Genomic DNA, 27948 nt, shown 5'->3' on the forward strand with positions numbered 1-27948 from the left:
TAAGTTGAAGTAGACTTGTGAACTGATGCCTATTTTTTTTCATTTGGCACGTTGATAAGATGGAGAGCGGACCCTTTAAAGGAAATTGTGCACTGTCTCTTTAAGCACGCACCAACCAGTAGCCCTACATCGATTGATCCACGATTGCACACGCGTATGGTTAACTAAAACAATATTTTCTTCACTTTTAATTATGATTCTTCCTATGATTGGCATTCCACTGTCTAATTGTGTAATACAACTTGTATCGATTTATTTGGCGAGCTACTGAGTCTGCGCACTAGGGAGCAATAAGGAACTCAACTATCATTTAAATAAAATCCCATGCAGAGCTACGTGGTTGACAAACACAGCTAGGCCATTTTCAGTGATCGATTGTCATTGAGTAAGTTTACCTAGCTCGATGTGCTACTAAAGGCTTCATCTAACGCCTGATCAAATCATCTCCGGGACAGGTACACAAATTGAAACTATCTAGAACTTGGAGAAAACCATGCCGAAGCCGAGCGCTTCCAAGGCGGCAGCCGAGACGGGGAAGACCCGCAGGTTCATCAGTGGCGTGGTGGAAGGTGAGAGTTCTACTCGTCATCACGTCAAATGGTCTACTGTAAGATGTCAATCAAATAGCCTGCTGTAGGAAAGGCCTACAAATAGTGTCTGTTTTGATTCAATGTAGTTGCATTAAGCCACACATTTCAGTGCATGTATCAGATTATAATAATATGGTATATTTGTATATACCATATAAACTCAGCAAAAAAAGAAACGTCCTCTCACTGTCAACTGCGTTTATTTTCAGCGAACTTAACATGTGTAAATATTTGTATGAACATAAGATTCAACAACTGAGACATAAACTGAACAAGTTCCACAGACATGTGACTAACAGAAACAGAATAATGTGTCCCTGAACAAAGGGGGGGTCAAAATCAAAAGTAACAGTCAGTATCTGGTGTGGCCACCAGCTGCGTTAAGTACTGCAGTGCATCTCCTCCTCATGGACTGCACCAGATTTGCCAGGTCTTGCTGTGAGATGTTACCCCACTCTTCCACCAAGGCACATGCTAGTTCCCGGACATTTCTGAGGGGAATGGCCCTAGCCCTCACCCTCCGCTCCAACAGGTCCCAGACGTGCTCAATGGGATTGAGATCCGGGCTCTTCGCTGGCCATGGCAGAACACTGACATTCCTGTCTTGCAGGAAATCACGCACAGAACGAGCAGTATGGCTGGTGGCATTGTCATGCTGGAGGGTCATGTCAGGATGGGCCTGCAGGAAGGGTACCACATGAGGGAGGAGGATGTCTTCCCTGTAATGCACAGCCTTGATATTGCCTGCAATGACCACAAGCTCAGTCCGATGATGCTGTGACACATCGCCCCAGACCATGACGGACCCTCCACCTCCAAATCGATCCCGCTCCAGAGTACAGGCCTCGATGTAACACTCATTTCTTCGACGATAAACGCGAATCCGACCATCACCCCTGGTGAGACAAAACAGCGACTCGTCAGTGAAGAGCACTTATTGCCAGTCCTGTCTGGTCCAGCGACGGTGGGTTTGTGCCCATAGGCGACGTTGTTGCCGGTGATGTCTGGTGAGGACCTGCCTTACAACAGGCCTACAAGCCCTCAGTCCAGTCTCTCTCAGCCTATTGCGGACAGTCTGAGCACTGATGGAGGGATTGTGCGTTCCTGGTACCGATCTTGTGCAAATGTTGTTACACGTGGTCTGCCACTGCGAGGACGATCAGCTGCCCGTCCTGTCTCCCTGTAGCGCTGTCTTAGGCGTCTCACAGTACGGACATCACAATTTATTGCCTGGCCACATCTGCAGTCCTCATGCCTCCTTGCAGCATGCCTAAGGCACGTTCACGCAGATGAGCAGGGACCCTGGGCATCTTTCTTTTGGTGTTTTTCAGAGTCAGTAGAAACGCCTCTTTAGTGTCCTAAGTTTTCATAACTGTGACCTTAATTGCCTACCGTCTTGTAAGCTGTTAGTGTCTTAACGACTGTTTCACATTCATATTTTATGGGTCATTGAACAAGCATGGGAAATAGTGTTTAAACCCTTTACAAATGAAAGTAATATGGATTTTTACAAATTATCTTTGAAAGACAGGGTCCTGAAAAAGAAACGTTTCTTTTTTTGCTGAGTCTATATCAGGGATGGGGAAACTCCAATCCTGAGGGGTGTCACTTTTCCCCTATCTTTAGCTAACACAGCTGATTTAAACTAATTGCATTCTAAACTGAAGATCATGATTAGTTGATCAAATTAACTGGCGCAAGAAGAGTGACACCAATCAGGCCCTGGAGGACTGGAGTTACCCATCCCTGATATATATACAGTACCAGTCAAAGGTTTGGACACACCTACTCATTCCAGGGTTTTTCTTTATTTTTTACTATTATCTACATTGTAGAATAATAGTGAAGACATCAAAACTATGAAATAACACATATGGAATCATTTAGTAACCTAAAAAGTGTTCAACAAATCAAAATATATTTTATGTTCTTCAAAGTAGCCACCCTTTGCCTTGATGACACTCTGTGCTCCACGTTCTGCATGACAACTAAAAGTTTATATGACCTTTGCTTCACTCAGGCTTTTACGGGCGACCATGGACTATGGAACAGAGGACTGAGCTTTTCCAGAGGTAGTAAACCATTTCTAAACACACACTCACCCATACTCTTTCTCTCCCTCTTCTTCACCGTGTTCCTTTCACCTATCCAGGCCTTACAGGAAGTTGTTGCTTTACCGGAAGTGTCTCATACAGTGTGTTTGTTTGTGTAGGGAGCAGAAGTGGGGTCTGAACACGTACCTCTACGCCCCTAAAGATGACTACAAACACAGAATGTACTGGAGGGACCTGTACTCACCTGAGGAGGCAGGTTAGGAGGACACAGCGTCACACACACACACAGCGTTGCAAACCCCTGACCCCTACATCAGTACCACCTAGTTACACCCCACCCTTAGTTCAGATAAGAGACATAGTGATTGTGATGTGTGTTGTTGTTGTTGTGGTGTTGCCTAGGAGATGCAGCTCCATATTGTGTCTTGATATGTTGTCATGTCAGATCATCGTTGATGCCCTCACTTTGACCTGAAGATCTACTCCCATTTACCTTTCATCTACTTTGATTTAATTGATCTACTTAGCAACTATCACATTGTTGTAAAAGCCTCTGTCTCGAATGACACCATTTCCCCCAGATAGTAAAAGTAGATGGTGTATGTCTTTAGGGTATAGGTAGTCATTTTGAGACACGGACAAATACAATATGTTCTTGTCAATCCATTTACCTGGTTAAGTCAAGTTAAAATGGTCTTTTTTTTTACTTTGACGTGGCACCCTCTTCCCTAATCTGTACAGGATATATAATGCACGACCTTTGACCTGGTCAAAAGTAGTGCACTATAAAGGGAATAGGGTGCCATTTGGGGTGAATCTTAATTGTCTGTTCCAGAGAAACTGGTTGCTCTGATAACTGCAGCGAAGAAGAACGGAGTGGACTTCATCTACGCCATCTCCCCTGGCCTGGACATCACATTCTCCAACCCCAAAGAGGTTGCCACCCTGAAGAGGAAACTGGACCAGGTGATGTTCTAGAACCATGGTAGCCTAGACCTGGACCAGATGGGGTTCTAGAAGTATGGTAGCCTAGAACTGGACCAGGTGATGTTCCAGAACTATGGTAGCCTAGAACTGGACCAAGTGATGTTCCAGAACTATGGTAGCCTAGAACTGGACCAGGTGGGGTTCTAGAAGTATGGTAGCCTAGAACTGGACCAGGTGATGTTCCAGAACTATGGTAGCCTAGAACTGGACCAGGTGGGGTTCTAGAAGTATGGTAGCCTAGAACTGGACCAGGTGGGGTTCTAGAAGTATGGTAGCCTATAACTGGACCAGGTGGGGTTCTAGAACTATGGTAGCCTATAACTGGACCAGGTGATGTTCCAGAACTATGGTAGCCTAGAACTGGACCAAGTGATGTTCCAGAACTATGGTAGCCTAGAACTGGACCAGGTGATGTTCCAGAACTATGGTAGCCTAGAACTGGACCAGGTGGGGTTCTAGAAGTATGGTAGCCTATAACTGGACCAGGTGGGGTTCTAGAACTATGGTAGCCTATAACTGGACCAGGTGATGTTCCAGAACTATGGTAGCCTAGAACTGGACCAAGTGATGTTCCAGAACTATGGTAGCCTAGAACTGGACCAGGTGATGTTCCAGAACTATGGTAGCCTAGAACTGGACCAGGTGGGGTTCTAGAAGTATGGTAGCCTAGAACTGGACCAGGTGGGGTTCTAGAAGTATGGTAGCCTAGAACTGGACCAGGTGGGGTTCTAGAAGTATGGTAGCCTATAACTGGACCAGGTGGGGTTTTAGAACTATGAGAGAGAAAGTGTGGCCTGTGAGAAGCTGATTTCTCCTCCCCTCTTCTTCCAGGTGAGTGGGTTTGGCTGCAGTTCCTTCTCCCTCCTCTTCGACGACATCGAGACAGAGATGTGTCCGGCGGACAAGCAGGCATTCAGCTCGTTCGCCCACGCCCAGGTAGCTGTCACCAACGAGGTGTTCAAACACCTGGGACAGCCTGACACCTTCCTCTTCTGCCCCACAGGTGAGGTCAGAGGTCAGACCATCACCACAGAACCAGAATGATCTAGAATGGACGAACGGTCAGTCAGACCCATAGAAATAGAATCAGAAGGATCTAGACTGGACATTCCAATTCCATATCAACATTCCAATGTCAGACAACCACACAGTGAGAAGGTCATTGTAATTAAAAGCAGTGTTCCATTACATGTTGTTTGCTGGTAGCCATATTGGACACACCCTGTTTTAAAATTCAATATTAATTATTTATTTTCTCACAATTTGCTGCTTTTTGCAAGTGTCGTCAAGGACTAGAATGTCTGTGTTGTGGTTTGTTTCAGATTATTGTGCAGCATTCTGCACTCCTAACGTCTCCCAGTCGGCCTACCTTCACACTGTGGGAGAGAACCTCCTACCTGGGATTGATGTTCTCTGGACAGGTGAGAGCAGACAGGAAGTCACTTTCCTTTGTTTTGTTTTCCAACAACTATAGTCTGTTTGCTAAATTTTGCTGCTGGAATGTTTCCTCGGATGAGTGAGTTTTAAGGACATTACAAAGCACAGTGTTCAAACTATCAGGCACCCAATCTAGCCCACTCTATGCTATCCTGTCCTGCAGGTCCTAAGGTGGTGTCGCACCACATCACGGTAGAGTCCATTGTAGAGGTGTCCTCCGTCCTGAAGAGGGCGCCGGTTATCTGGGACAACATCCACGCCAATGACTACGACCCCCAGAGAATCTTCATGGGACCATACAAGGTTTCTATTAATACTATGACCCCAGAGGATGAGACCATACAAGGTTTCTATTATTAATACTATGACCCCAGAGGATGAGACCATACAAGGTTTCTATTATTAATACTATGACCCCAGAGGATGAGACCATACAAGGTTTCTATTATTAATACTATGACCCCAGAGGATGAGACCATACAAGGTTTCTATTATTAATACTATGACCCCAGAGGATGAGACCATACAAGGTTTCTATTATTAATACTATGACCCCAGAGGATGAGACCATACAAGGTTTCTATTAATACTATGACCCCAGAGGATGAGACCATACAAGGTTTCTATTATTAAGTGTTTCTATTCACCTTCTATTGTGGAAGGTTTATGATAATTATTAATTGTCTATTCAACCACTATTGCCTATATAATGCACTACTATTGCACTAGAAGCAGTGTTCTATTAACAGTGTTCTATTAACAGTGTTCTATTAACAGTGTTCTATTAACAGTGTTCTAGAAGCAGTGTTCTAGAAGCAGTGTTCTAGAAGCAGTGTGGTAGACAGGGAGTATGTTAATAGTAGATGTAGAATAATAGAGAGTTTTTCTCCTCCACTACTGTGGTCCTCTTCTAGTGGGATCTTGGGAACAATTTCAGTTCAGGCAAGTTCACAAGGAGGTGAGCCTGAATTGAACCCAACCAACCCTGCTGCCGACTGTCTTTCAAACCTTCATCACATATCCTGCTTGTTTCTCCATGAATCCACCTTGGATAGTTTCCCGGTCAGGCTGAACCCCCCCCCCCTTCCCCCTCTTCTTCTCCTTAGGATCGTCCCACAGACCTGATCCCCAAGCTGAGAGGGGTGCTGACCAACCCTAACTGCGAGTACTACCCTAACTTCGTGGCGATCCATACCCTGGCGACGTGGTGCCGGTCTGAAGGAGGAAGAGTAGGAGGACAGAGAGACGTGGAGATGAGTGAGTATCTACGAGGTGTTACTGTTTTACACTCCTTTTAATGTCTTATGTGAGGCAGCTTGATGTACAAATAACCCCTGGACAGGACGCTAGTCTATCGCAGGGCCTTGCCCCCAATCCATCCACTGAGTGCCATGCAGAGAGGCATCGACACCCATTTTTAGAGTCTTTGGTATGACTCAACCAGATGGATCGAACCCCCAACCTTTTAATCTTAGGATGGACCACAATGCCACGGAGTTAAACTAACCCTTAACTATGTCATCGCCCCAGCAGGTGATGATGAGGCAGGCTCAGACCCCTGCTACAGCCCCAAGAGAGCCCTCACCCTGGCCCTGACTGACTGGCTACAGGAGTTCCTCAGCACTGACCAGCCTGGAGGTACAGAGGGAAAGATGACCATTCAATTCAATACAACTTTATTTATCCCCTCGTGGGCAAACACATGAAAACGACACAAAAACAACACATCCTAATCTCCATGAGAACCGTGGTTCCAGATACACTTTTTAATTACATTTATTAACTCTCTGGCTTTTGTCTTCACCTCAGGCCCTCGACTTCTGAACCCCACCCACCTGAAGAAAGAGTCCTCTGACGAGGAGCCCATGCAGACTGACGTGGGAGACCCCGTGTACGTGCCAGGTTCTGGGGACAACCCCCTGTTCACAGCAGAACCCCTGACCCTGGACGATCTCCAGCTACTCTCAGAACTGTTCTACCTGCCGTATGAACACGGTTCTACTGCTAGAACCATGCTGACGGAACTGGACTGGCTGAAAGCACACAGAGAAGCAGTGGGAGAGGCAGAGACTGAGATGGTGAGGAGTGTGTGTGTTGGGACTGGACTGAGATGGTGAGGAGTGTGTGTGTTGGGACTGGACTGAGATGGTGAGGAGTGTGTGTGTTGGGACTGGACTGAGATGGTGAGGAGTGTGTGTGTGTGTTGGGACTGGACTGAGATGGTGAGGAGTGTGTGTGTGTGTTGGGACTGGACTGAGATGGTCAGGAGTGTGTGTGTGTGTTGGGACTGGACTGAGATGGTCAGGAGTGTGTGTGTGTGTTGGGACTGGACTGAGATGGTCAGGAGTGTGTGTGTGTGTTGGGACTGGACTGAGATGGTCAGGAGTGTGTGTGTTGGGACTGGACTGAGATGGTCAGGAGTGTGTGTTGGGACTGGACTGAGATGGTGAGGAGTGTGTGTTGGGACTGGACTGAGATGGTGAGGAGTGTGTGTGTTGGGACTGGACTGAGATGGTGAGGAGTGTGTGTGTTGGGACTGGACTGAGATGGTGAGGAGTGTGTGTGTTGGGACTGGACTGAGATGGTGAGGAGTGTGTGTGTGTGTTGGGACTGGACTGAGATGGTGAGGAGTGTGTGTGTGTGTGTTGGGACTGGACTGAGATGGTGAGGAGTGTGTGTGTGTGTGTTGGGACTGGACTGAGATGGTGAGGAGTGTGTGTGTGTGTTGGGACTGGACTGAGATGGTGAGGAGTGTGTGTGTGTGTGTGTTGGGACTGGACTGAGATGGTCAGGAGTGTGTGTGTGTGTTGGGACTGGACTGAGATGGTGAGGAGTGTGTGTGTGTGTTGGGACTGGACTGGCTGAAGGGACTCAGGCAGTGTGGGATATGGAGACTGAGTGGAACTCAATCAATCAATGTAATAATTTAAGAATCTGTATTGATGTGGAAATTGTAAGAACTTACATTGACAACTCTTTAACACACACTCTTTCTCACTAACTCCCTCTCTCTCTCTCTCTCTCTCTGTCTGCATGTATCTCTCGGCCCCCCTCTCCCTCTCTCCAGACAGCAGAGTGGCGTTCCAGGGCGAAGTGTTTTGACGTGATGTGTGTTGCTGTGTTTACCATGTTTAACCGTCTGTCCAACGCCCCCAACCGGAGCATCCTCTACGACCTCTACAACTACATCTGTGACATCAAGAGTGGTGTCACCCTGGCCCGCGCCTACGTCAAACAATTGGGTACAACAGGGGTGGGGGAATAGTGTTTGTGTGTGTGACGCATGAAGCGGCGCCGCCAAACAATGAATAAGCATACAAGTTGTCATTCAGGTGTAATATTGTTTGTGTCCACAGGGGGGCAGAGTAGGCCCTCAGCCCAGGTGATGACTGACGACCCAGAGCCCTGGGGGTTTAGAGGGGGTCTCTCCGGGGAGTTCCAGGTACGGCGCTTACCCCCATCACCCCTTTAACAAGATTTTATTTAACTTTTGTATGCCTCTTACCTCTCAATCGGTTGACAGTGTCATCGCATCAACATTGCGTAATAAATTCTGCAGTCAAACTTTTTTTAAAGTAATTATGTCATCCAAAATTGTTAGTGGGATGTGTGCAACAAAAGTTCAACATTCACCTTTTGCTACTATTTGTGTCAAATCGACGAGTACAGTGTGATACAGTTGGAGTGTGCTCTGTGTTGTGTATGTACTTCTGCTGTACCAAAACACAATGACACTGTCACATTCACATCACAGATCAACACTCAAACAATGACAAGCCACACACACACAGGGATCACAGACAACCACCTAGACAGAGCCATTCATCTCTCAGGCATAACAAAGAGATCATTGACTTGGTACTGACTGGTTGATGACGATAGTATTGCTGTCGTTTATTGTTGTTTAGAGAATGCTGCCTTGCCATGGTAACAGAGATCTGTTCCGTCACCCTCCTATGACATCAGTGTATTCTATACGACCCTTCTGCCCAGAAGACAAGGTTAGTTATTTCAATATATCTACAACTGACTCGGACATATCTGTTAAAATATACGAGACGTGTGGACCGACTGGGAATGGAAACCAGGTCTTCTGAGTGTTTTGCCAGAAGACTGTGTTAGCCCACTGAGCGAAAGCCTGTAGTATAGAGCACCACAGTGGACACGTCATAATTCCCATAAAACCTAGGAGTCAAACAGGGAAATGGTTCCAAACGTTTTTCCTCCATTCATTTTTCCCATCAGGGATTTTAGACTTAAACACTTAAAATAAGGGATGTGTTTCATGTGGGCTTACCCTGGCGGGACGTTTTGATAACCATGTAAATCTCTCTAGGACAAGGTGCCTTTTATCAATATATTCGGCACTATTTACTCTAATTCAAAAATGCTAATTAGCATCAAAGTAGACATCATGCAAAATTACAAATCCCTGCAAGCTCCATCACATCTCTAGCTGACACCTTTGCTAACAGGTATTGTGTCAAGACAGTTCACAGAATTGTCCATATAAAGAACTTTAGTCAATTTATTCATTACTACATCGATTCAGCAGTCTCGTCTGTCATTTGTAGTTCTGTATGATAGCCACATTAGCATTACATTTTTGGGAGGTAAATACAGGCGAATATATTGATAAGTCACCTTGTCTGATGGGGGGATTTACATGGTTAACAGAACGTCACGCCAGGGTAAACCTACACAAAACACAGCCCTTATTTTATGTTTCTAAAATCCCTTATGGGAAAAATGAATGATGCTAGGTTTTATGGGTTTTCTGACTCATACTGTTGTACTCTATTGTTTTAATAATTATACTAATATGATTCGCGCGTTTCATTCTCATTGAGAAGCTAGCTGATGTATGAAGAAGCTAACGCGTGTAGTTATAAGCTAGCCCGGGTGTTAGCTAGCCCGGGGTTCACCAAACCAACTCTGTAATACGTGAGGCATGTATCGGCTAGCTGACATCTTTATTGATTTTGTTTTTATAACATCTCTGTTTCAGACTGAGATACAGAAGATCCACATGGAGATGCAGAGAGGAGAGGCCAAGGCTCCTGCAGCAGCACTACCTGCTCTGATCAGTGATGGGTGAGGGAGTGTACAGCATGACTCCCCAATGATCCACTCTGGACAGTCTCTGATCAGTGATGGGTGTGGGAGTGTACAGCATGACTCCCCAATGATCCACTCTGGACAGTCTCTGATCAGTGATGGGTGAGGGTGTGTACAGCATGACTCACCAATGATCCACTCTGGACAGTCTCTGATCAGTGATGGGTGAGGGAGTGTACAGCATGACTCCCCAATGATCCACTCTGGACAGTCTCTGATCAGTGATGGGTGAGGGTGTGTACAGCATGACTCACCAATGATCCACTCTGGACAGTCTCTGATCAGTGATGGGTGAGGGTGTGTACAGCATGACTCCCCAATGATCCACTCTGGACAGTCTCTGATCAGTGATGGGTGAGGGTGTGTACAGCATGACTCCCCAATGATCCACTCTGGACAGTCTCTGATCAGTGATGGGTGAGGGAGTGTACAGCATGACTCCCCAATGATCCACTCTGGACAGTCTCTGATCAGTGATGGGTGAGGGAGTGTACAGCATGACTCCCCAATGATCCACTCTGGACAGTCTCTGATCAGTGATGGGTGAGGGAGTGTACAGGATGACTCCCCAATGATCCACTCTGGACAGTCTCTGATCAGTGATGGGTGAGGGAGTGTACAGCATGACTCCCCAATGATCCACTCTGGACAGTCTCTGATCAGTGATGGGTGAGGGAGTGTACAGCATGACTCCCCAATGATCCACTCTGGACAGTCTCTGATCAGTGTGTGTGTGTGTGTGTGTGTGTGTGTGTGTGTGTGTACAGCATGACTCCCCAATGATCCACTCTGGACAGTCTCTGATCAGCCAGTAGTTTTTGTTCTTCAATATGTGACTGTGCGCTTGTCCTGACCTTCTGTCTAGACAGCCAGTATGTAATTTCCCAGCGTACCTCTCTCTCTCCCCAGGCTAGCAGGAGGGCAGCTGTCCCCCTCGCCAAACTGTGGTCTGGTTCTGGAGGATGAGAGGGGGGTGTGTGGGTATGCCCTGGGCCTTACTGACACCACAGCAGCTGCACTGAACAACCAGGTAACCGCTAGGTTCCAACGGCACAATCACACACTGGAATATGACTTGGTCTTGTTTGAATCATTGACCCCAACATTATTCTATATGGTTGTAGTTCAGTTCTGTCTCTCTGTATTACTTCAGATGTTTTCTCTCTGTTTTGTATGGAGTTCCTCGACTCTGAAAATACGATTTGATATTTTCTTTCTTGTAGAGGGCGTTGCCAGGGGACTTCCCTTCCTTGGTAACCATGCAGCTCCACCCCCGGGTTACAGACCCCGCCCCCGCCAGGCGTATGATTGGCAGCTTGCTCTCGTTGATGAAGACCAGTGGTGAGTTAACTTGTGTATTCAAGTGCCACTACTGTGATTAGGGTGCTGACTCCCTTGTAGTTGTGCACCTGCATGGTGGGTTTCTGGTCACTGTTTGACTGAGCCTAGAGCAGGACTCTCCAGCGGTGTTCCTGGAGAGATGCCCTCCTGGAGGTTTTCACTCCAACCCCAGTTGTAATTAACCTGATCAACCAGCTAATTATTAGAATCAGATGCACTAGATTAGGGTTGGAGTGAACCTACAGGACGGTGGCCTTCCTGGAACAGGGTTGGAGTGAACCTACAGGACGGTAGCCTTCCTGGAACAGGGTTGGAGTGAACCTACAGGACGGTGGCCTTCCTGGAACAGGGTTGGAGTGAACCGACAGGACGGTGGCCTTCCTGGAACAGGGTTGGAGTGAACCGACAGGACGGTGGCCTTCCTGGAACAGGGTTGGAGTGAACCGACAGGACGGTGGCCTTCCTGGAACAGGGTTGGAGTGAACCTACAGGACGGTGGCCTTCCAGGAACAGGGTTGGAGTGAACCTACAGGACGGTGGCCTTCCTGGAACAGGGTTGGAGTGAACCGACAGGACGGTGGCCTTCCTGGAACAGGGTTGGAGTGAACCGACAGGACGGTGGCCTTCCTGGAACAGGGTTGGAGTGAACCGACAGGACGGTGGCCTTCCTGGAACAGGGTTGGAGTGAACCCTGGCCTAGTGTGATGGCTGCTATGCAGCGTGATGATGTCAGAGTTCAACAATACCCTTGACCTATTAGTAATCAGACCCGGGGTTCAAGCACTTTCAGCTTTTGCTTTAGAGGTGGGGAATTGAATATTGGCACAATATAAAGTAGGATTCCGTTACTGATCCAGAAATGGGTCAGATGTGTCTATGCCAGATGGTGCTTCTCTCCCTGGTGGCATAGGGCTGGATTATCAGAACTAACACACGTCTATGTACAGCCCCTCATTCAGTTTGTCTTGTTCCTCACATTCTTTTCCCCTCGTCATTTGACTGTAGTTAAAATCTGAATCTACCCTGTCTGTCTCTGCCTCTCTGTCTCTCCTACAGGTTCCAGAGGTGTGTTCTGTGAGCTGAGGCAGGGTGACAGGAGGATGTTTGACTTCTACTCTAAACTGGGCTCCTTCACAACGCTCAAAATGGCAGGGCAGCCTCAGGATGTCATCGCCATGGGAACCAGCTTGTAAATAAAGATGGCTGCCACAGAGTCGTCGCTATGGGAACCAGCTTGTAAACTTGTCGCCACCTTGCACTACTACATGGTCCAGGTTTTTAAAATGGCCTTTTGGATAACAGAGACGAGAGCGTTTGATTAAAAAACATCTTGTTTAATGGCCAGGTGTCAATCAATTACTATAGGATGATGTGTGAAATGTATCTGATCAAGTTTGTCAATGGGATCCACATTGTTTGACAGTATCTTTGTTTTAAATGATGACTTCACTGAACGATTGATGCATTTAAATCAGCCTGTAAGAGGATCTAACTAATGTACTTTATCTGTGTTATGTTGATCAATAAAGATTTGACATTTGAATCTGTATGACCCATGTTTTCTGTGGTAAACTGTCCATTATTCAACCAACTCAGATGAAGAACCAGAATGACATAACAATGAACATTTTAATGAGGTGTTCTGTTTTAAGAGAGAAAACAAGTTATAAACATAACAGCTGGTGGAAGAACATCATGCATCTTATTCAGTAGTCTGTTCAACGTATGGCAAATGTTGACAACCCAACGTCATCTAAGTTCTGCGTTTGAGGCAGTGTTACTTTAAACAAGGGTCCTCTTCAGAAGTCAAACGTAAAAAAAAAATATACATTAACAGAAAACCCCCAAAATTACTGGCCTTATTGGACAACTTCAGGTAATTAATGCTCAGTTTTAAAATGTTTCCGATTTGTGCCGACTGAACACAACCCTGTCAATTTTAGTATTTTTGTTCCTGTGAGCGTCACTGTTGTTTGACCACTGTTCAACTATAGGTCTTCTTCGGCTGCGTTTAGATATGCAGCCAATTATGTTGACCAGTCAGATGTGATGGGTAAAAACCTCAGAATTGGGCTGCCTGTTTAAACCCAGACTTAGTGGACTACATTACCCAGACTCCTTTGGGGGGCAGGAAGTTGCCCATGTGAAGAATCTTAGGGTGTCTGTCAAACACTAGTCGTTTTTCTGGACAACCTTGTTGATGACCGGGACCTTAACCCTTCCTGGAACAGAGTCCTCCTACCTCATCACACTACCTCACAGGTGTGTCAGGTCACAGGTAGGTGATGTTTAAGTTCTAACAACCTGTCCTGTTGTATTCTGCATCCAACCCTCTCTCCAGTCTCTCTCCTTCCCATCCCTCCATTTTAAATAAACTCCAGTCCTTCATACTTCAGGTCTCCTATCTTCGTCTCTGGCAGTAACATCCTCCCGTCTAACGTAAACGCCAGGATATACGTCGCTATCTTCCCCGCGTCCTCCTCCGACTTCAACGCTAGTACGATCTGATCGTCGGTGTCCGGTACGAACTTGAACGAGGAGAAACCGTGTGTTGGGTGGAGGGGTCCAGCGCGCCCCACGGTGATGTCGCCGAAGTCCGAGGGGCAGGAGAGGAGGAGGTTGGTGGCGCGGCGCTCGTCGGCGATCTCATCGTAGCGTTCGGAGCTGGCGCGGCGGGGGAGGAAGAACCAGCGCTGGAGGCGGTCGGACCACGCCGCCGACTCATGGATCAGGTAACCTGGACGGGAGAACGAGAGAAAGGGGAGAGAAAGTGTGAGATGATCGAGGGAGTGTTTTTCCACACAACTGACTTGGTGCATCAGGTCGCCTCGGAGAAGAGACAATAGAAAGGTGACATCTTCAGAGGAACAGAGAGAGTTAACGTGACACAAACATTAAAGGGTGCGTCATACATTCTTCCAGGAACCAAGAGGATTAAAGACAGGTGTATTAGACTCCGCCCCCCCTCCCTCACCTGGCGGGTGAATCCCGGCTGCGCTGCGCAGGGCGTTGTAACGCGGCACCCAGTTCTCGTGTTCCACGTCGCCGCGGTAACCCACCACCTTGATCCATTGGGGGTTGTCGTTGATGAACTCTCCGGTAGTGGTCGTCCACTCTTTACCCAGACCACCCACGTAGAGGCACTCATCCTTCACCGCCAGCCACTCCGCCTTGAACCCTACACAGAGGTCAAGGGTTAGAGGTTATTACAGTATGGTCCTGGTGATCCACTCTTTACCTAGACCCCCCCCCCCACGTACAGACACATCCTTCAGAGCCGGCAACTCTGTTTTGAGCCCCCCCCCACACACACACACACACACACACACACACACACACACACACACACACACACACACACACACACACACACACACACACACACACACACACACAACTGACCTTTTGAGACAGACCCGTCTCCATCAGTCAGTATAACCCAGGGTACCGCCTGGTTCCCCTCTATCCTGTAGACAACTCCTGTACGGTCGTCCACACTGTACAGGTGACCGTTGAACGCAACTAGCTCCGACAGCTCCATACCTGGGGGTATAATGATCAGTCAGTCAATATGATGATCAGTCGGTCAGTATGATGATCAGTCAGTCAATATGATGATCAGTCAGTCAATATGATGATCAGTCAGTCAATATGATGATCAGTCAGTCAATATAATGATCGGTCAATATGATGATCAGTCAGTCAATATGATGATCAGTCGGTCAATATGATGATCAGTCGGTCAATATGATGATCAGTCAGACAATATGATGATCAGTCAGACAATATGATGATCAGTCAGTCAATATGATGATCAGTCGGTCAATATAATGATCAGTCAGACAATAAAATGATCGGTCGGTCAATATAATGCACCCAGAGCAGCCTTCATTAATATTAAGTACAGAAAGTATTCACACTCCTTAACTTTTTCCATATGTTGTTGTGTTACAGCCTGAATTTAAAATGGATTAAATTTAGATTTTTGTGTCACTGGACTACACACAATACCTCAATGTCAAAGTGGAATGTTTTTAGACATTTTTACTAATTAATTAAAAATGCTAAGCTGAAATGTCTTGAGTCAATAAGTATTCAACCCCTTTGTTATGGCAAGCCTAAAATAAGTTCAGAAATAAAAATATACTTAACAAGTCACATAAGTTGCATGAACTCACTCTGTGTGCAATAATATTCTTTAACATGATTTTTGAATGACTACCTCATCTTTTATTTACATGTTTTTATCTTTATTTAACAAGGCAAGTCAGTTAAGAACAAATTTTTATTTACAATGACGGCCTAGGAATAGTGTTCAGGGGCAGAACGACAAATTTTTACCTTGTCTTCTGGGGGATTCGATCTAGTAACCTTTCGGTTACTGGCCCAACGCTCTGACCACTAGGCTACCTGCCGCCCCTCTGTACCCCACACATACAATTATCTTTAAGGTCCCTCAGTCGAGCAGTGGATTTCAAACAGAGATTCAACCACAAAGACCTGGGAGGTTTTCCAATGCCTTACCAAGAAGGGCACCTATTGGTAGATGGGTAAACATAAAAAGCAGACATTGAATATCCCTTTGAGCATGGTAAAGTTATTAGTTACACTTTGGATGGTGTATCAGTACACCCAGTCACTACAAAAATACAGGCATCCTTCCTAACTCAGTTTCCGGAGAGGAAGGAAACCACTAATGGATTTCACAATGAGGCAATGGTGACATTAAAACAGTTACAGAGTTTAATGGCTGTGATAGGAGAAAATTGAGGATGGATCAACAACATTGTAGTTACTCCACAATACTAACCTAATTGACAGAGTGAAAAGGAGGAAGGCTGTACAGAATAAAAAATATTCCAAAACATGCATCCTGTTTGCAACAAGGCACTAAACAAGTAATACTGCAAATAATGTGGCAAAGCAATTAACTTTTTGTCCTGAATACAAAGTGTTGCATTGGATTTGTCCCAAACATATTACAGAGTACCACTGTCCATATTTTTAAGCATAGTGGTGGCTGCGTCATGTTATGGGTATGCTTGTAATTGTTAAGGACTGAGTAAGTTTTCAGGATAAACAAGAAATGGAATAGAGCTAAGCACAGGCAAAATCCTAGAGGAAAACCTGGTTCAGTCTGCTTTCCAACAGACACTGGGAGATAAATTCACCTTTCAGCAGGACAATAACCTAAAACACAAGGTCAAATCTACACTGGAGTTGCTTACCGAGAAGACAGTGAATGTTCCTGAGTGGCCGAGTTACAGTTTTGAATTAAATCTACTTTAAATTTGATGGCAAGACTTGGTTGTCTAGCAATGATCAACAACCAATTTGACAGAGCTTGAATAATTTTAAAATTAATGAGGCAAATATTGTACAATCCAGTTGTGCAAAGCTCTTAGAAACTTACCCAGAAAGACTCACAGCTGTAATCGCTGCCAAAGGTGATTCTAACATGTGTTGACTGAAGGGTGTGAATACTTATGTAAATGAGATATTTCTGGATTTCCTTTTCAATAAATGTTTTCACTTTGTCATTACGGGGTATTGTGTGTAGACGGATGGGAGGAAAAACATTATTAAATCTGTTGAATTCAGGCTATAACAATAAAATGTGGAATAAGTCATGGAATATGAATACTTTCTGAAGATTTATACTTCTCATATGACAGAAGAAAGGAGAGCACATTCCAACTACTGTTATGTGATCCTAGCCTGGCTGCCAGTCCGTCTCTGCTCTCTAGCCACTCCTTACACAGCATGACGGTTCCATAAGGAGTTGGCAAGAGAGCAGAATCAGAGTGGTCTGGCAGCCAGGCAAAGAGAACACAACACAGTGGTTTAAACCACTGGCTTTCTAACCTCTCCTCGTGGAACCTCGGACGTTTCACAATTCCATTGTAGAACTAGCTCACCTGATTCACCTAGTTGACGGTTTGATGATTAGTTGACAAGTTGAATAGATTAAAAACATGGTTTAAACCCCTGGTTTAAACCATTCTCCTCTTCTGCTTAGTCTTTGGGGTCTAGGCCGGGTTACTGTAAAGACGCACTATGCAGAAATCACTCCGCCATTTCCTGGTTGCTACAATTCTAATAGTTGTGACAAAACGCAGGTAATAGTGTAGAGAATCTAAAACTTAAGAACAGGAAGCATAGAAATGGCACACATAGGACAGATCTACCGCTTCTTAGACTTGCTTTCAATGAGAACTACAGATCTATAACACGCATTTCTATGTGAATTTGGTTGGGTCGCCCCAAAAAGTGACATATTGCAGCTTTAAAAGCAGTTTGTGACAAATGCTGATATAAAAAAGCATTGAAGCCATTTGAATAAATGGTTCAACACGGTTCGAGTCCCAAATGGCACCCTATTCACTATATACTGCACTACTAAGTGGCGCACTAAATAGGGAAGAGAGTGCCATTTTAGATGGAACCACAGTAATTGAAACCACCTCGTCCCTTCTCAGCCAGGTGGCTCTCCAGGGTCAGGCTGTCTGCGTCCCACTCCACCTCCACTCTGTCCCCACTCTCAGACACCACCAGGTGGCCCCTCCGCATGACGCTGAACCACGTCTGACCCTACAGGACATGAGATAAATACTTTATTTTAGCATGTAGCTGAACCACGTCTGACCCTACAGGACATGAGATAAATACTTTACTTTACCATGTAGCTGAACCACGTCTGACCCTACAGGACATAAATTATTTATCTTATTCTACTCCTAAAATAAATTTAAAAATACTGTATTAATCCCTGATGTAGCTAAACACGTCTGCTCCTTAAAATAAAATAAGCTTGTTGAATTAACATGAAATCCAATCACATTTTATTTTGAGTACACTTAAAATCCCCACACACTTCAGAGTAAAATAGTTAAATGAAAGAAATAAAGTGATGAATAAAATAACATAAACACATAGGCCTCCCGAGTGGAGCTGTGGCATCGCACTGCTAGCTGTGCCACTAGAGATCCTGGTTCGAGTCCAGGCTCTGTCGCAGCCGGCCGCGACCAGGAGACCCATGAGGCGGCGCACAATTGGCCCAGCGTCGTCCGGGTTAGGGGAAGGTTTGGCCGGCAGGATGTCCTTGTTCCATCGTGCACTAGCGACTCCTGTGGCGGGCCGGGAGCAGTGCATGCTGACACGGTCACCAGGTGTACGGTGTTTCCTCCGACACATTGGTGCAGCTGGCTTTCGGGTTAAGCGGGCATTGTGTCAAGAAGCAGTGCGGCTTGGCTGGGTCGTGTTTCGGAGGACACACGGCATCTTGGCCTTCGCCTCTCCCGAGTCCGTACGGGAGTTGCAGCGATGAGACAATTGGATTCCACGAAATTGGGGAGATTTATAAAAAAAATATATATATATATAGTTTTTTTTATATAAAATGTAATAAATGAAAAAAATAATAATAAATAAAGAACAAAAACACAGTCTAATGACGGATAAAGCTGAAATGTGGGTTTTTGAGCATGATTTAAATACCTTGGTGCTCCTTGAGGCCGTGTCCAAGTCGGCGATCAGCCCAATACGGTACCGGATGCTCCCGGACGCCGTCCTCTCCGGCGGGCTGAGAGGATATGTGTCGTTGTAGTGTTTATTCTTTGAGTTGACGCCGCCGTTGGATCCCACTGCAGCCACCGGTTGACGGTTACCATTATTATTTACTTCATTGACATTGTTCGTCCACCAGCTGTGCGCCCCGTTACCGTGGTGATGGAAGCCGCCAAAGACGTCATTGCCGCCAGTTCCGACCCCCGTTGTCTGGTGCAGGTAGAGCAGCAGGGCGAGGGCGAGGAGTGTTGCCACGGTGATGGCCCTCCATTTTAGGCGGAAGCGGGGGTCGGAGGCGGCGCCGGCCATGAAGGCCAGGGCAGGAAGGCCTCGAACGGAGATCCGCAGGGAATTCATGGAACTGGAATCATCAGGTCCACCACCACGTCCCAGCTCTGAATTATACCCTGAGATAATGGACATGGGGGAGGGGAAAGAAGGGACGGGTTAGAGAGAGGCAAGAGAGAGAAAGAGAGAGAGAGAGAGAGAGAGAGAGAGAGAGAGAGAGAGAGATGGACAGAGAGAAAGTAGCCAGAGATGCAGGGGGTAAAAGGGGAAAGAGAATTGGAAAAAGAAAAGGAGTGGAAAAGGGAAGAGGAAGAGAGTAAATGTTCATTTCATTATATTGTCCACTGTTTATTGTTATACTGCAGCCTGGTGCTGAGCATTATATTGTCCACTGTTTATTGTTATACTGCAGCCTGGTGCTGAGCATTATATTGTCCCACTGTTTATTGTTATACTGCAGCCTGGTGCTGAGCATTATATTGTCCACTGTTTATTGTTATACTGCAGCCTGGTGCTGAGCATTATATTGTCCACTGTTTATTGTTATACTGCAGCCTGGTGCTGAGCATTATATTGTCCACTGTTTATTGTTATACTGCAGCCTGGTGCTGAGCATTATATTGTCCACTGTTTATTGTTATACTGCAGCCTGGTGCTGAGCATTATATTGTCCACTGTTTATTGTTATACTGCAGCCTGGTGCTGAGCATTATATTGTCCACTGTTTATTGTTATACTGCAGCCTGGTGCTGAGCATTATATTGTCCACTGTTTATTGTTATACTGCAGCCTGGTGCTGAGCATTATATTGTCCACTGTTTATTGTTATACTGCAGCCTGGTGCTGAGCATTATATTGTCCCCTGTTTATTGTTATACTGCAGCCTGGTGCTGAGCACTATATTGTCCACTGTTTATTGTTATACTGCAGCCTGGTGCTGAGCATTATATTGTCCACTGTTAATTGTTATACTGCAGCCTGGTGCTGAGCATTATATTGTCCACTGTTTATTGTTATACTGCAGCCTGGTGCTGAGCATTATATTGTCCACTGTTTATTGTTATACTGCAGCCTGGTGCTGAGCACTAGTCAAAATGTCCATTCCACTAACCATGTTTCAATCCACAGTAAAGTCATCCCTTATGAAAATGAAAAATAAATCACAACAGCTGAGATGGAAACAGGTAGTTTCGGTACAATTTTATTAATTCCGAGAGATAATTTGTTCGTTCGACATGGTGGGATCTTTTTGTGTCTGTGAAATGTATTATGCGAGAGATGGTGGTGGAAATGCCTTTATCAGCAAATATTGGTTTATTATCCATCATATGGAAGTAAACATGGAGTCACGTGATGAGATGGTGTGTGTGGTCCTCTCACTAAGACTCGTTAGGACAGCATGCCGTTTATCAGGCTACAGATGAAATAAGTTACCATGAACTTCACAGGGTGGGGAAAGTGCACGGTGATCAATAAATATCCAGGGTCTTATTCTGGTGACATAATTATTGATGCTTAACTGCCGCTTGACAAATAAAATCCTCTGGCTCTTATCCATAATAACATCACAATGTAGATATCCTACCCACACTGCATGTGTCAGCTGTTGGCTAGAGAACACGTGGAGGTGAAAATGTTATGGAAACACATTGAACTTTAAGTTTTCATGTACCAAATAAAAATGGAAGTTAAAAAGTACATTTTGTTCACCAAGTCATCAAGCACTAACTTTTAACCGCAACAAGTCTGATTGGTGGAAACCCCACTGTTGGGAAAATGCTAAAATGTTTCTTTACGCAGATTTTTTTATATTTGCATGAAGATCTGTCAGCAAATTAGATGGAAACCAGCTAGTGACTGAACAAGGCTCCCCAGGACTGGGTCGTACACTAGACACTAAACCAGCTAGTGACTGAACAAGGCTCCCCAGGACTGGGTCGTATTCACTAGACACTAAACCAGCTAGTGACTGAACAAGGCTCCCCAGGACTGGGTCGTATTCACTAGACACTAAACCAGCTAGTGACTGAACAAGGCTCCCCAGGACTGGGTCGTATTCACTAGACACTAAACCAGCTAGTGACTGAATAAGGCTCCCCAGGACTGGGTCGTATTCACTAGACACTAAACCAGCTAGTGACTGAACAAGGCTCCCCAGGACTGGGTCGTATTCACTAGACACTAAACCAGCTAGTGACTGAACAAGGCTCCCCAGGACTGGGTCGTATTCACTAGACACTAAACCAGCTAGTGACTGAACAAGGCTCCCCAGGACTGGGTCGTATTCACTAGACACTAAACCAGCTAGTGACTGAACAAGGCTCTCTAGGACTGGGTCGTATTCACTAGACACTAAACCAGCTAGTGACTGAACAAGGCTCCCCAGGACTGGGTCGTATTCACTAGACACTAAACCAGCTAGTGACTGAACAAGGCTCCCCAAAACTGGGCCGTATTCACTAGACACTAAACCAGCTAGTGACTGAACAAGGCTCCCCAGGACTGGGTCGTATTCACTAGACACTAAACCAGCTAGTGACTGAACAAGGCTCCCCAGGACTGGGTCGTATTCACTAGACACTAAACCAGCTAGTGACTGAACAAGGCTCCCCAGGACTGGGTCGTATTCACTAGACACTAAACCAGCTAGTGACTGAACAAGGCTCCCCAGGACTGGGTCGTATTCACTAGACACTAAACCAGCTAGTGACTGAACAAGGCTCCCCAGGACTGGGTCGTATTCACTAGACATTAAACGAAAGAAAACAGACAGAAACTGAACTTATCCAATAGGAAAGAATCTCAGTTTACTTTGCATAACATTTCTTGTTGCAACATGTTTGCACTAATGAATATGACCCTGGGCTACCAGCGCTTCTGGGTGTAGTTTACCACTAGGTACAGATCTAGAATCAGCTTCACCTACCCCAGTCCTATCTTTAACTAGAAGTATGGAAAATACCAAACTGACCCAACAACAGAGTCTAGGGGCAACTTCCCCCTACCTGAACACAGGTGTGGTACCTGAACACCCATTCTGTATGTAGTGTACTACTGTTGACATGGTCCCATAAGGCTCTATATAGGGAATAGGGTGCCATGGCTGGGTGGAGGAGAGGGAACAGGTGCCTTCCAGTTGAAACTGGAGAGGGCTCTGTGTGTGTGTGTGTGTGTGTGGGTGGTACAGACAAGATGACCCGTTCTCTGCATGTCTTGCATCGTGGTTGCTAGGGGCAACAGGCTTAAAAAAGGTAGAGACAGGTAGGTACTAGTTCCGTTGTTCTTCTGTCACAGTTATGCACCCACTCACTTGTACTACTGAGTCAAGCAATGCTACAAGACAGTCAAGGGCTAGACACTACAATACTGTAGAATACGTACCAGGGTTCAAATACTATTTCAAATCTTTCAAAGACTTTTAGCGTTTGCTCTCTAGCATGTTGGAGTCCCGGATGGGTGGGGTTTGACTGCTTGCAACTATTCTATTGGTTCCACTGTGCCAGGCAAGCTCAATCAAGCCCAGATAATGTATTTGAAATGATTTTAAATAGTATTTGAACCCAGGGAAACACACATTTGCTCTGTAAGGGGAACCAACTGCTGTGGAGTGGCGTCTCCCTTGATGCTCTCTGCCTCTGGTCAAGGAGAGACTAAATGATTACTAAACACTGTAGGATGTGTCCAAAACGGCACCATATTTCCTGTTTAAGGCACTTATTTTGACCAGGGGCCTTAGGGTTGAAAAGCAGTGCAGTATGTAGGGAATAGGGTGCCATTTTGTAAAGAAAATTGTTACATAAACACTGGTTCTGTTCCACTTCATTTAGGGCTGCTGAGTGGTGCAGCAGTCTAAGGCACTGCATCTCAGTGCTAGAGGCGTCACTACAGACCCTGGTTCTATTCCAGGCTGTATCACATCCGGCTGTGATTGGGAGTCCCATAGGGCGGCGCACAATTTTTCCCAGCGTCATCCGGGTTAGGGGAGGGTTTGGCCGGGGGGGCTTTACAAGTAGGCCATCATTGTAAATGAGAATTTGCTCTTAACTGACTTGCCTAGTTAAATAAAGGTTAAATAAAAGATGTCAACAGGTTAGCTGTGTAGGTAAGGAGAGTAGGATGTATCATCATGAGGTTATCAGCCAGTCTGTGAGGACTTACTGAGGTAGCCGACCACAAGAGACTAACACTGGTCTCTCCTATCAAAACCATGTGCCTCTAACACAAACACAAACACACTCACTTTCTCTCACTCAGGCAGTCACTCATCAAATCCCCGCCCTCACACTGCATGTAAACCCAAACCTGCCTGCCACAAAAAACAGCTGTGAGGACTATTGATCTCTTCCTCTCTCAGATCCAGCTGTGTTCCGTTATTCACCATTTCTCCTCCTCCTTCCTGAGCGCTCAGCAACAGGCATATTCCTCTCCTTCGCTTGCCCGCATTCCTTTCTCCAGCCCCCTATCCTCTCTGCCACCCGCTCATCCAGCAAGTGATTTCCATCTCTTCCTCTCTCTCTCTCCTTTTATACCTCTCTCCGTCTTTGTATCCCTCCCTCTGTCCCTCCATCTCTCTGGCCCTGTATCCCTCTCTCCGGCCCTGTATCCCTCTCTCTGGCCCTGTATCCCTCTCTCCGGCCCTGTATCCCTCTCTCCGGCCCTGTATCCCTCTCTCCGGCCCTGTATCCCTCTCTCCGGCCCTGTATCCCTCTCTCCGGCCCTGTATCCCTCTCTCCGGCCCTGTATCCCTCTCTCTCTAGCCAGTGAGAGGAAAGGTAGAACTGTGCAATAATGACAGAGTAAAAAAACTCCAAACCAAGTGTGTACCAAATGGAACCCTATTCCCTATATAGTACACTACTTTACCATAGTGCCCTGTTCAAAAGTAGAGCACTACATAGGGAATAAGGTGCCATTTGTGATGCAGCCAAGTGATGTAACCTAATACAGGTAAATGAGGTAACAATGTTTGATTGACTAGAGCACAAAATAACGAAACGTTAACCCATAAGCAAACAACACATAAGAGGCAAAACCACCACTGTTGTTATGGTGATATAATCACTCGCTAATAGGCTGTTATAACACAATGGATATGTCTCAAATGGCACACTATTCCCTGTATAGTGCACTACCAGGTCAAAAGAAGGGCACGGGTCAAACTCATTCCATGGAGGGCCGAGTGTCTGATGGTTTTCGCTCCTCCCTTGTATTTGATTTTTTAAATGTTTTTTTTAAATGTTTTTATTTCACCTTTATTTAGGCTAGTTGAGAGCAAGTTCTCATTTACAACTACGACCTGGCCAACTGCGACCTTGATCAATTAAGGCCATTGATTAGTTAGGAACTCCCCTCACCTGGTTGTCGAGGTCTTAACTGGACACAAGTTGAAAGGAGATAACAAAACCAGCCGGCACTGGGCCCTCCATGGAATGAGTTGGACTCCCCTTCACTAAATCAATCAGATGGTATTAGAGGTCAGCTTGGGATACCTGTGGGATATTGATGACAGTACACTGGGCTAAAATCAGATAAGAATCTCCTAAATCAGATCAAACTAGCCTCAAACCAGTTTGTGTTGGTTTAAACTGGTTTTCCTAGATTCAAACGGGTTGATGTTAGTTTATACCATATATACTACCAAGCAGGATCAATGTCCTATCTGCATCACCCCTGTATGTTGAACTGTCTGCCCCCTATACATGTCAATCATGTTAGGGATTCCCCTCACCTGGTCGTCTACGTCTTGAATCGGAAACATTGAAAGGAAACAACAAAACCTGCATAAACTCTATTGAAAGAGTTTGACACCCCTGATATAGCTAGGTCCCCTCCAACAAGACATCATGGCCACGAAGACAGGAAGAGAGGTGGAGCCAGAAATCTAGCCAGACTACAAGGGGTGTATTCATTATGGAAACGGTTTAAAACTTCTCTAGGATAGGGGGCAGTATTTTGACGTCCGGATGAAAGGCGTGCCCAAATTAAACTGCCTGCTTCTCGGGCCCAGAAGGTGGGATATGCATATTATTAGTAGATTTGGATAGAAAACACTCTGAAGTTTCTAAAACTGTTTGAATGATGTCTGTGAGTATAACAGAACTCATTTGGCAGGCAAAAACCTGAGAAAAAAATCCAACCAGGATGTGACTTGTAGTTTTTCTATCTAATCCCTGTTCAAACTACAGTGTCTGTGGGGTCATTTTGCACTTCCTAAGGCTTCCATTGGCTGTCAACAGCCTTTAGAAACTTGTTTCATCCGTCTACTGTTACCGGGCAGAGAATAGGAGCTCAGTCAATCAGTGGACTGCCTGGGACCAGTGAGTTGTTTACTGCGCGGGTACATTTGGCGCGCCGCTCCTTCTTTTTCCTCCGGTTGGAATACTATCGAAGCTTTATGTTAAAAAGACCCTAAGGATTGATTGTAAACATCGTTTGACATGTTTCTACGAACGGTAATGGAACTATTTGACTTTTCGTCTCTGGTTTTGCGCTCTCGTGTTATGCCTTTGGATAGTGATCTGAACGCGCGAACAAAACTGAGGTATTTGGACATAAATATGGAGTATTTCGAACAAAAATAACATTTCTTGTGGAAGTAGGAGTCCTGGGAGTGCATTCCGACGAAGATCAGCAAAGGTAAGGGAAGATTTATAATACTAATTCTGAGTTTAGTTGACTCCAGAACTTGGCGGGTAACTGTATAGCTTGCTTTGATGGTTGAGGTATGTACTCAGAATATTGAAAAATGTGCTTTCTCCGTAAAGCTATTTTAAAATCTGACACAGCGGTTGCATAAAGGAGAAGTGTATCTATAATTCTTTCAATGACTGTTGTAAATTTTATCAACGTTTATGATGAGTATTTTTGTAAATTGATGTGCTCTTTCACCGGTAATTTTGGTGGGAATACATTTTCTGAACATCACGCGCCAATGTAAAATGGGGTTTATGGATATAAATATGAACTTTATCAAACAAAACATACATGTATTTTGTAACATTGAGTCCTGGGAGTGTCATCTGATGAAGATCATCAAAGGTTAGTGCTTAATTTTAGCTGTATTTCTGGTTTTTGTGACACCTCTTCTTGCTTGGAAAATGGCTGTGTGGTTTTTCTTGTCTCGGCACTGTCCTAACATAATCTAATTTTATGCTTTCGCCGTAAAGCCTTTTTGAAATCGGACACTGTGGTTGGATTAAGGAGAATGTTATCTTTAAAATGGTGTATAATACTTGTATGTTTGGACCTAGCCAAATTTGTCCAATACAAACTCTTGTTTTGCAACAGATTAAACGTTTTGCTATAGAATCGGTGTAATGATTACACCCCAGTAATCTTGGGGCAAAACTAGTGACTGTCAAACTAGCAGACTGACCAAATGCTTATCTCGCTACTAGTTAGCTTTGATACCTTCACTCCTTAAGGTCCAAGGACCTTATGCTATTTTCAGAGGTAGACCATCTCTGCAGCCAAAACAGCCAAATACTCCATCTAAACGTGAATCGATTCTCAATTGCGATATGGGTCTAGAAACATACAGCCCTGTACTTTCATATCACAAAATCATTTCACAAATGCAAAATACATACAATATACACTTATTGTACACTGTTTTAACCGGCTTCATCAGTCGCAGCTGACAATATATTTCAGCGACAACATGTTTCTGGCGGCCTTCTGTTACACACAGGTAAGTGTTCGGAGCATGCGAGATAGCCAACTAGCATGTCGCATTCTTCAGTCTGTCTTCCGTAAACAGCTGTAACATGGAGATATGACCTTGTGGGAACACCAACCCTAACCCTATAAAAGGTGTGTTTCACTTTAACCTTTTGTTTTGAGAAAAGTATGCCTCGCTTATATGAAAGATAAGGTTATGCTCCAAAACCGTACCGCAAGCGATGCGTGTTAATGTTCAGACCGAGCGTCTGGGCTCTTATTAACAAACCTCCACTGTAGACCCCTTCGTCCAATTACTCCTATGTGTAAAGTAATGGAACAGAGTCGTGATCAAGGTCTAGCTATGATACATGTAGGAGCTACGTCAAAAGCTAGGTGAATGACTGTCAATCAATGGAAACTCTGAAAAAGTCAGAGAAGGTCGGAAATAGTTTCGGAAAGTATATTCCACTTTTAGCAAGCGCCTAGCTAGCTTGTGCAAAAACTTTAGCATTAGGGGCTAGCTTATTGGATAGCATTGATAAATCCGCCTCCAGATTGCTTGCCAGTTGAAATTATCCGTTACTTTATTATGCACGGCTGTGTATACTTCGGACAGACCGTACTTACCGGGTATACTTTAGACAGGCCGTACTTACCAGGTATACTTTAGACAGGCCGTACTTACTGGGTGAGAGGGAGGTCTCCGCGTCCCCCCGTAGCGGCTGTTTGGAGGAGGTTATGCGGTGTTTCGGTGGTTCTCGGTCCCTACTGTTCCATCGCTGGAAGAGAGTTGAGGCAGCCAGCTCTACTTCCGCCTTGTCGCTGCTTCCCTGGCGCGAGCGGAATAAACTCTGGAAAACTCTGTCAACTTGCCAGCCGCGCATGACGACACACAGCCGCCGCCG

At 45.4% G+C, this 27948-nt stretch overlaps 2 protein-coding genes across 3 annotated transcripts; one reads left to right on the plus strand and one right to left on the minus strand.

Moving 5' to 3' along the window:
• Positions 1–113: 113 nt before the first annotated feature.
• Positions 114–13070, plus strand: LOC115147542 (protein O-GlcNAcase). Of its 2 annotated transcripts, none has more exons than XM_029689774.1 (17): positions 114–569; positions 2611–2662; positions 2803–2900; positions 3480–3610; positions 4463–4634; positions 4954–5052; positions 5232–5371; positions 6175–6325; positions 6599–6706; positions 6878–7146; positions 8136–8310; positions 8425–8510; positions 8977–9069; positions 10077–10162; positions 11096–11216; positions 11410–11527; positions 12584–13070. In XM_029689774.1, exons 1-17 carry the CDS (start codon positions 494–496, stop codon positions 12718–12720), a joined length of 2112 nt encoding a protein of 703 aa, XP_029545634.1. In that variant the 5' UTR covers positions 114–493; the 3' UTR covers positions 12721–13070. The 2 variants fall into 2 exon arrangements, with proteins under 2 accessions (XP_029545634.1, XP_029545635.1); XM_029689775.1 differs by having other exon boundaries at positions 6602–6706.
• A 67-nt stretch (positions 13071–13137) lies between these two features.
• LOC115147544 (soluble calcium-activated nucleotidase 1) lies at positions 13138–27918 on the minus strand. Its single transcript, XM_029689776.1, has 6 exons — positions 27729–27918; positions 19025–19500; positions 17992–18118; positions 14930–15070; positions 14502–14705; positions 13138–14264 (listed from the first exon to the last, which is right to left on the minus strand). The coding sequence occupies exons 2-6, from the start codon at positions 19448–19450 to the stop codon at positions 13894–13896; spliced, it is 1269 nt and encodes a 422-aa protein (XP_029545636.1). The 5' UTR covers positions 19451–19500; positions 27729–27918; the 3' UTR covers positions 13138–13893.
• Between the last annotated feature and the right edge of the window lie 30 nt (positions 27919–27948).

The sequence above is a fragment of the Salmo trutta genome, chromosome 14 (assembly GCF_901001165.1).
Source record: "Salmo trutta chromosome 14, fSalTru1.1, whole genome shotgun sequence".
NCBI lineage: Eukaryota > Metazoa > Chordata > Actinopteri > Salmoniformes > Salmonidae > Salmo > Salmo trutta.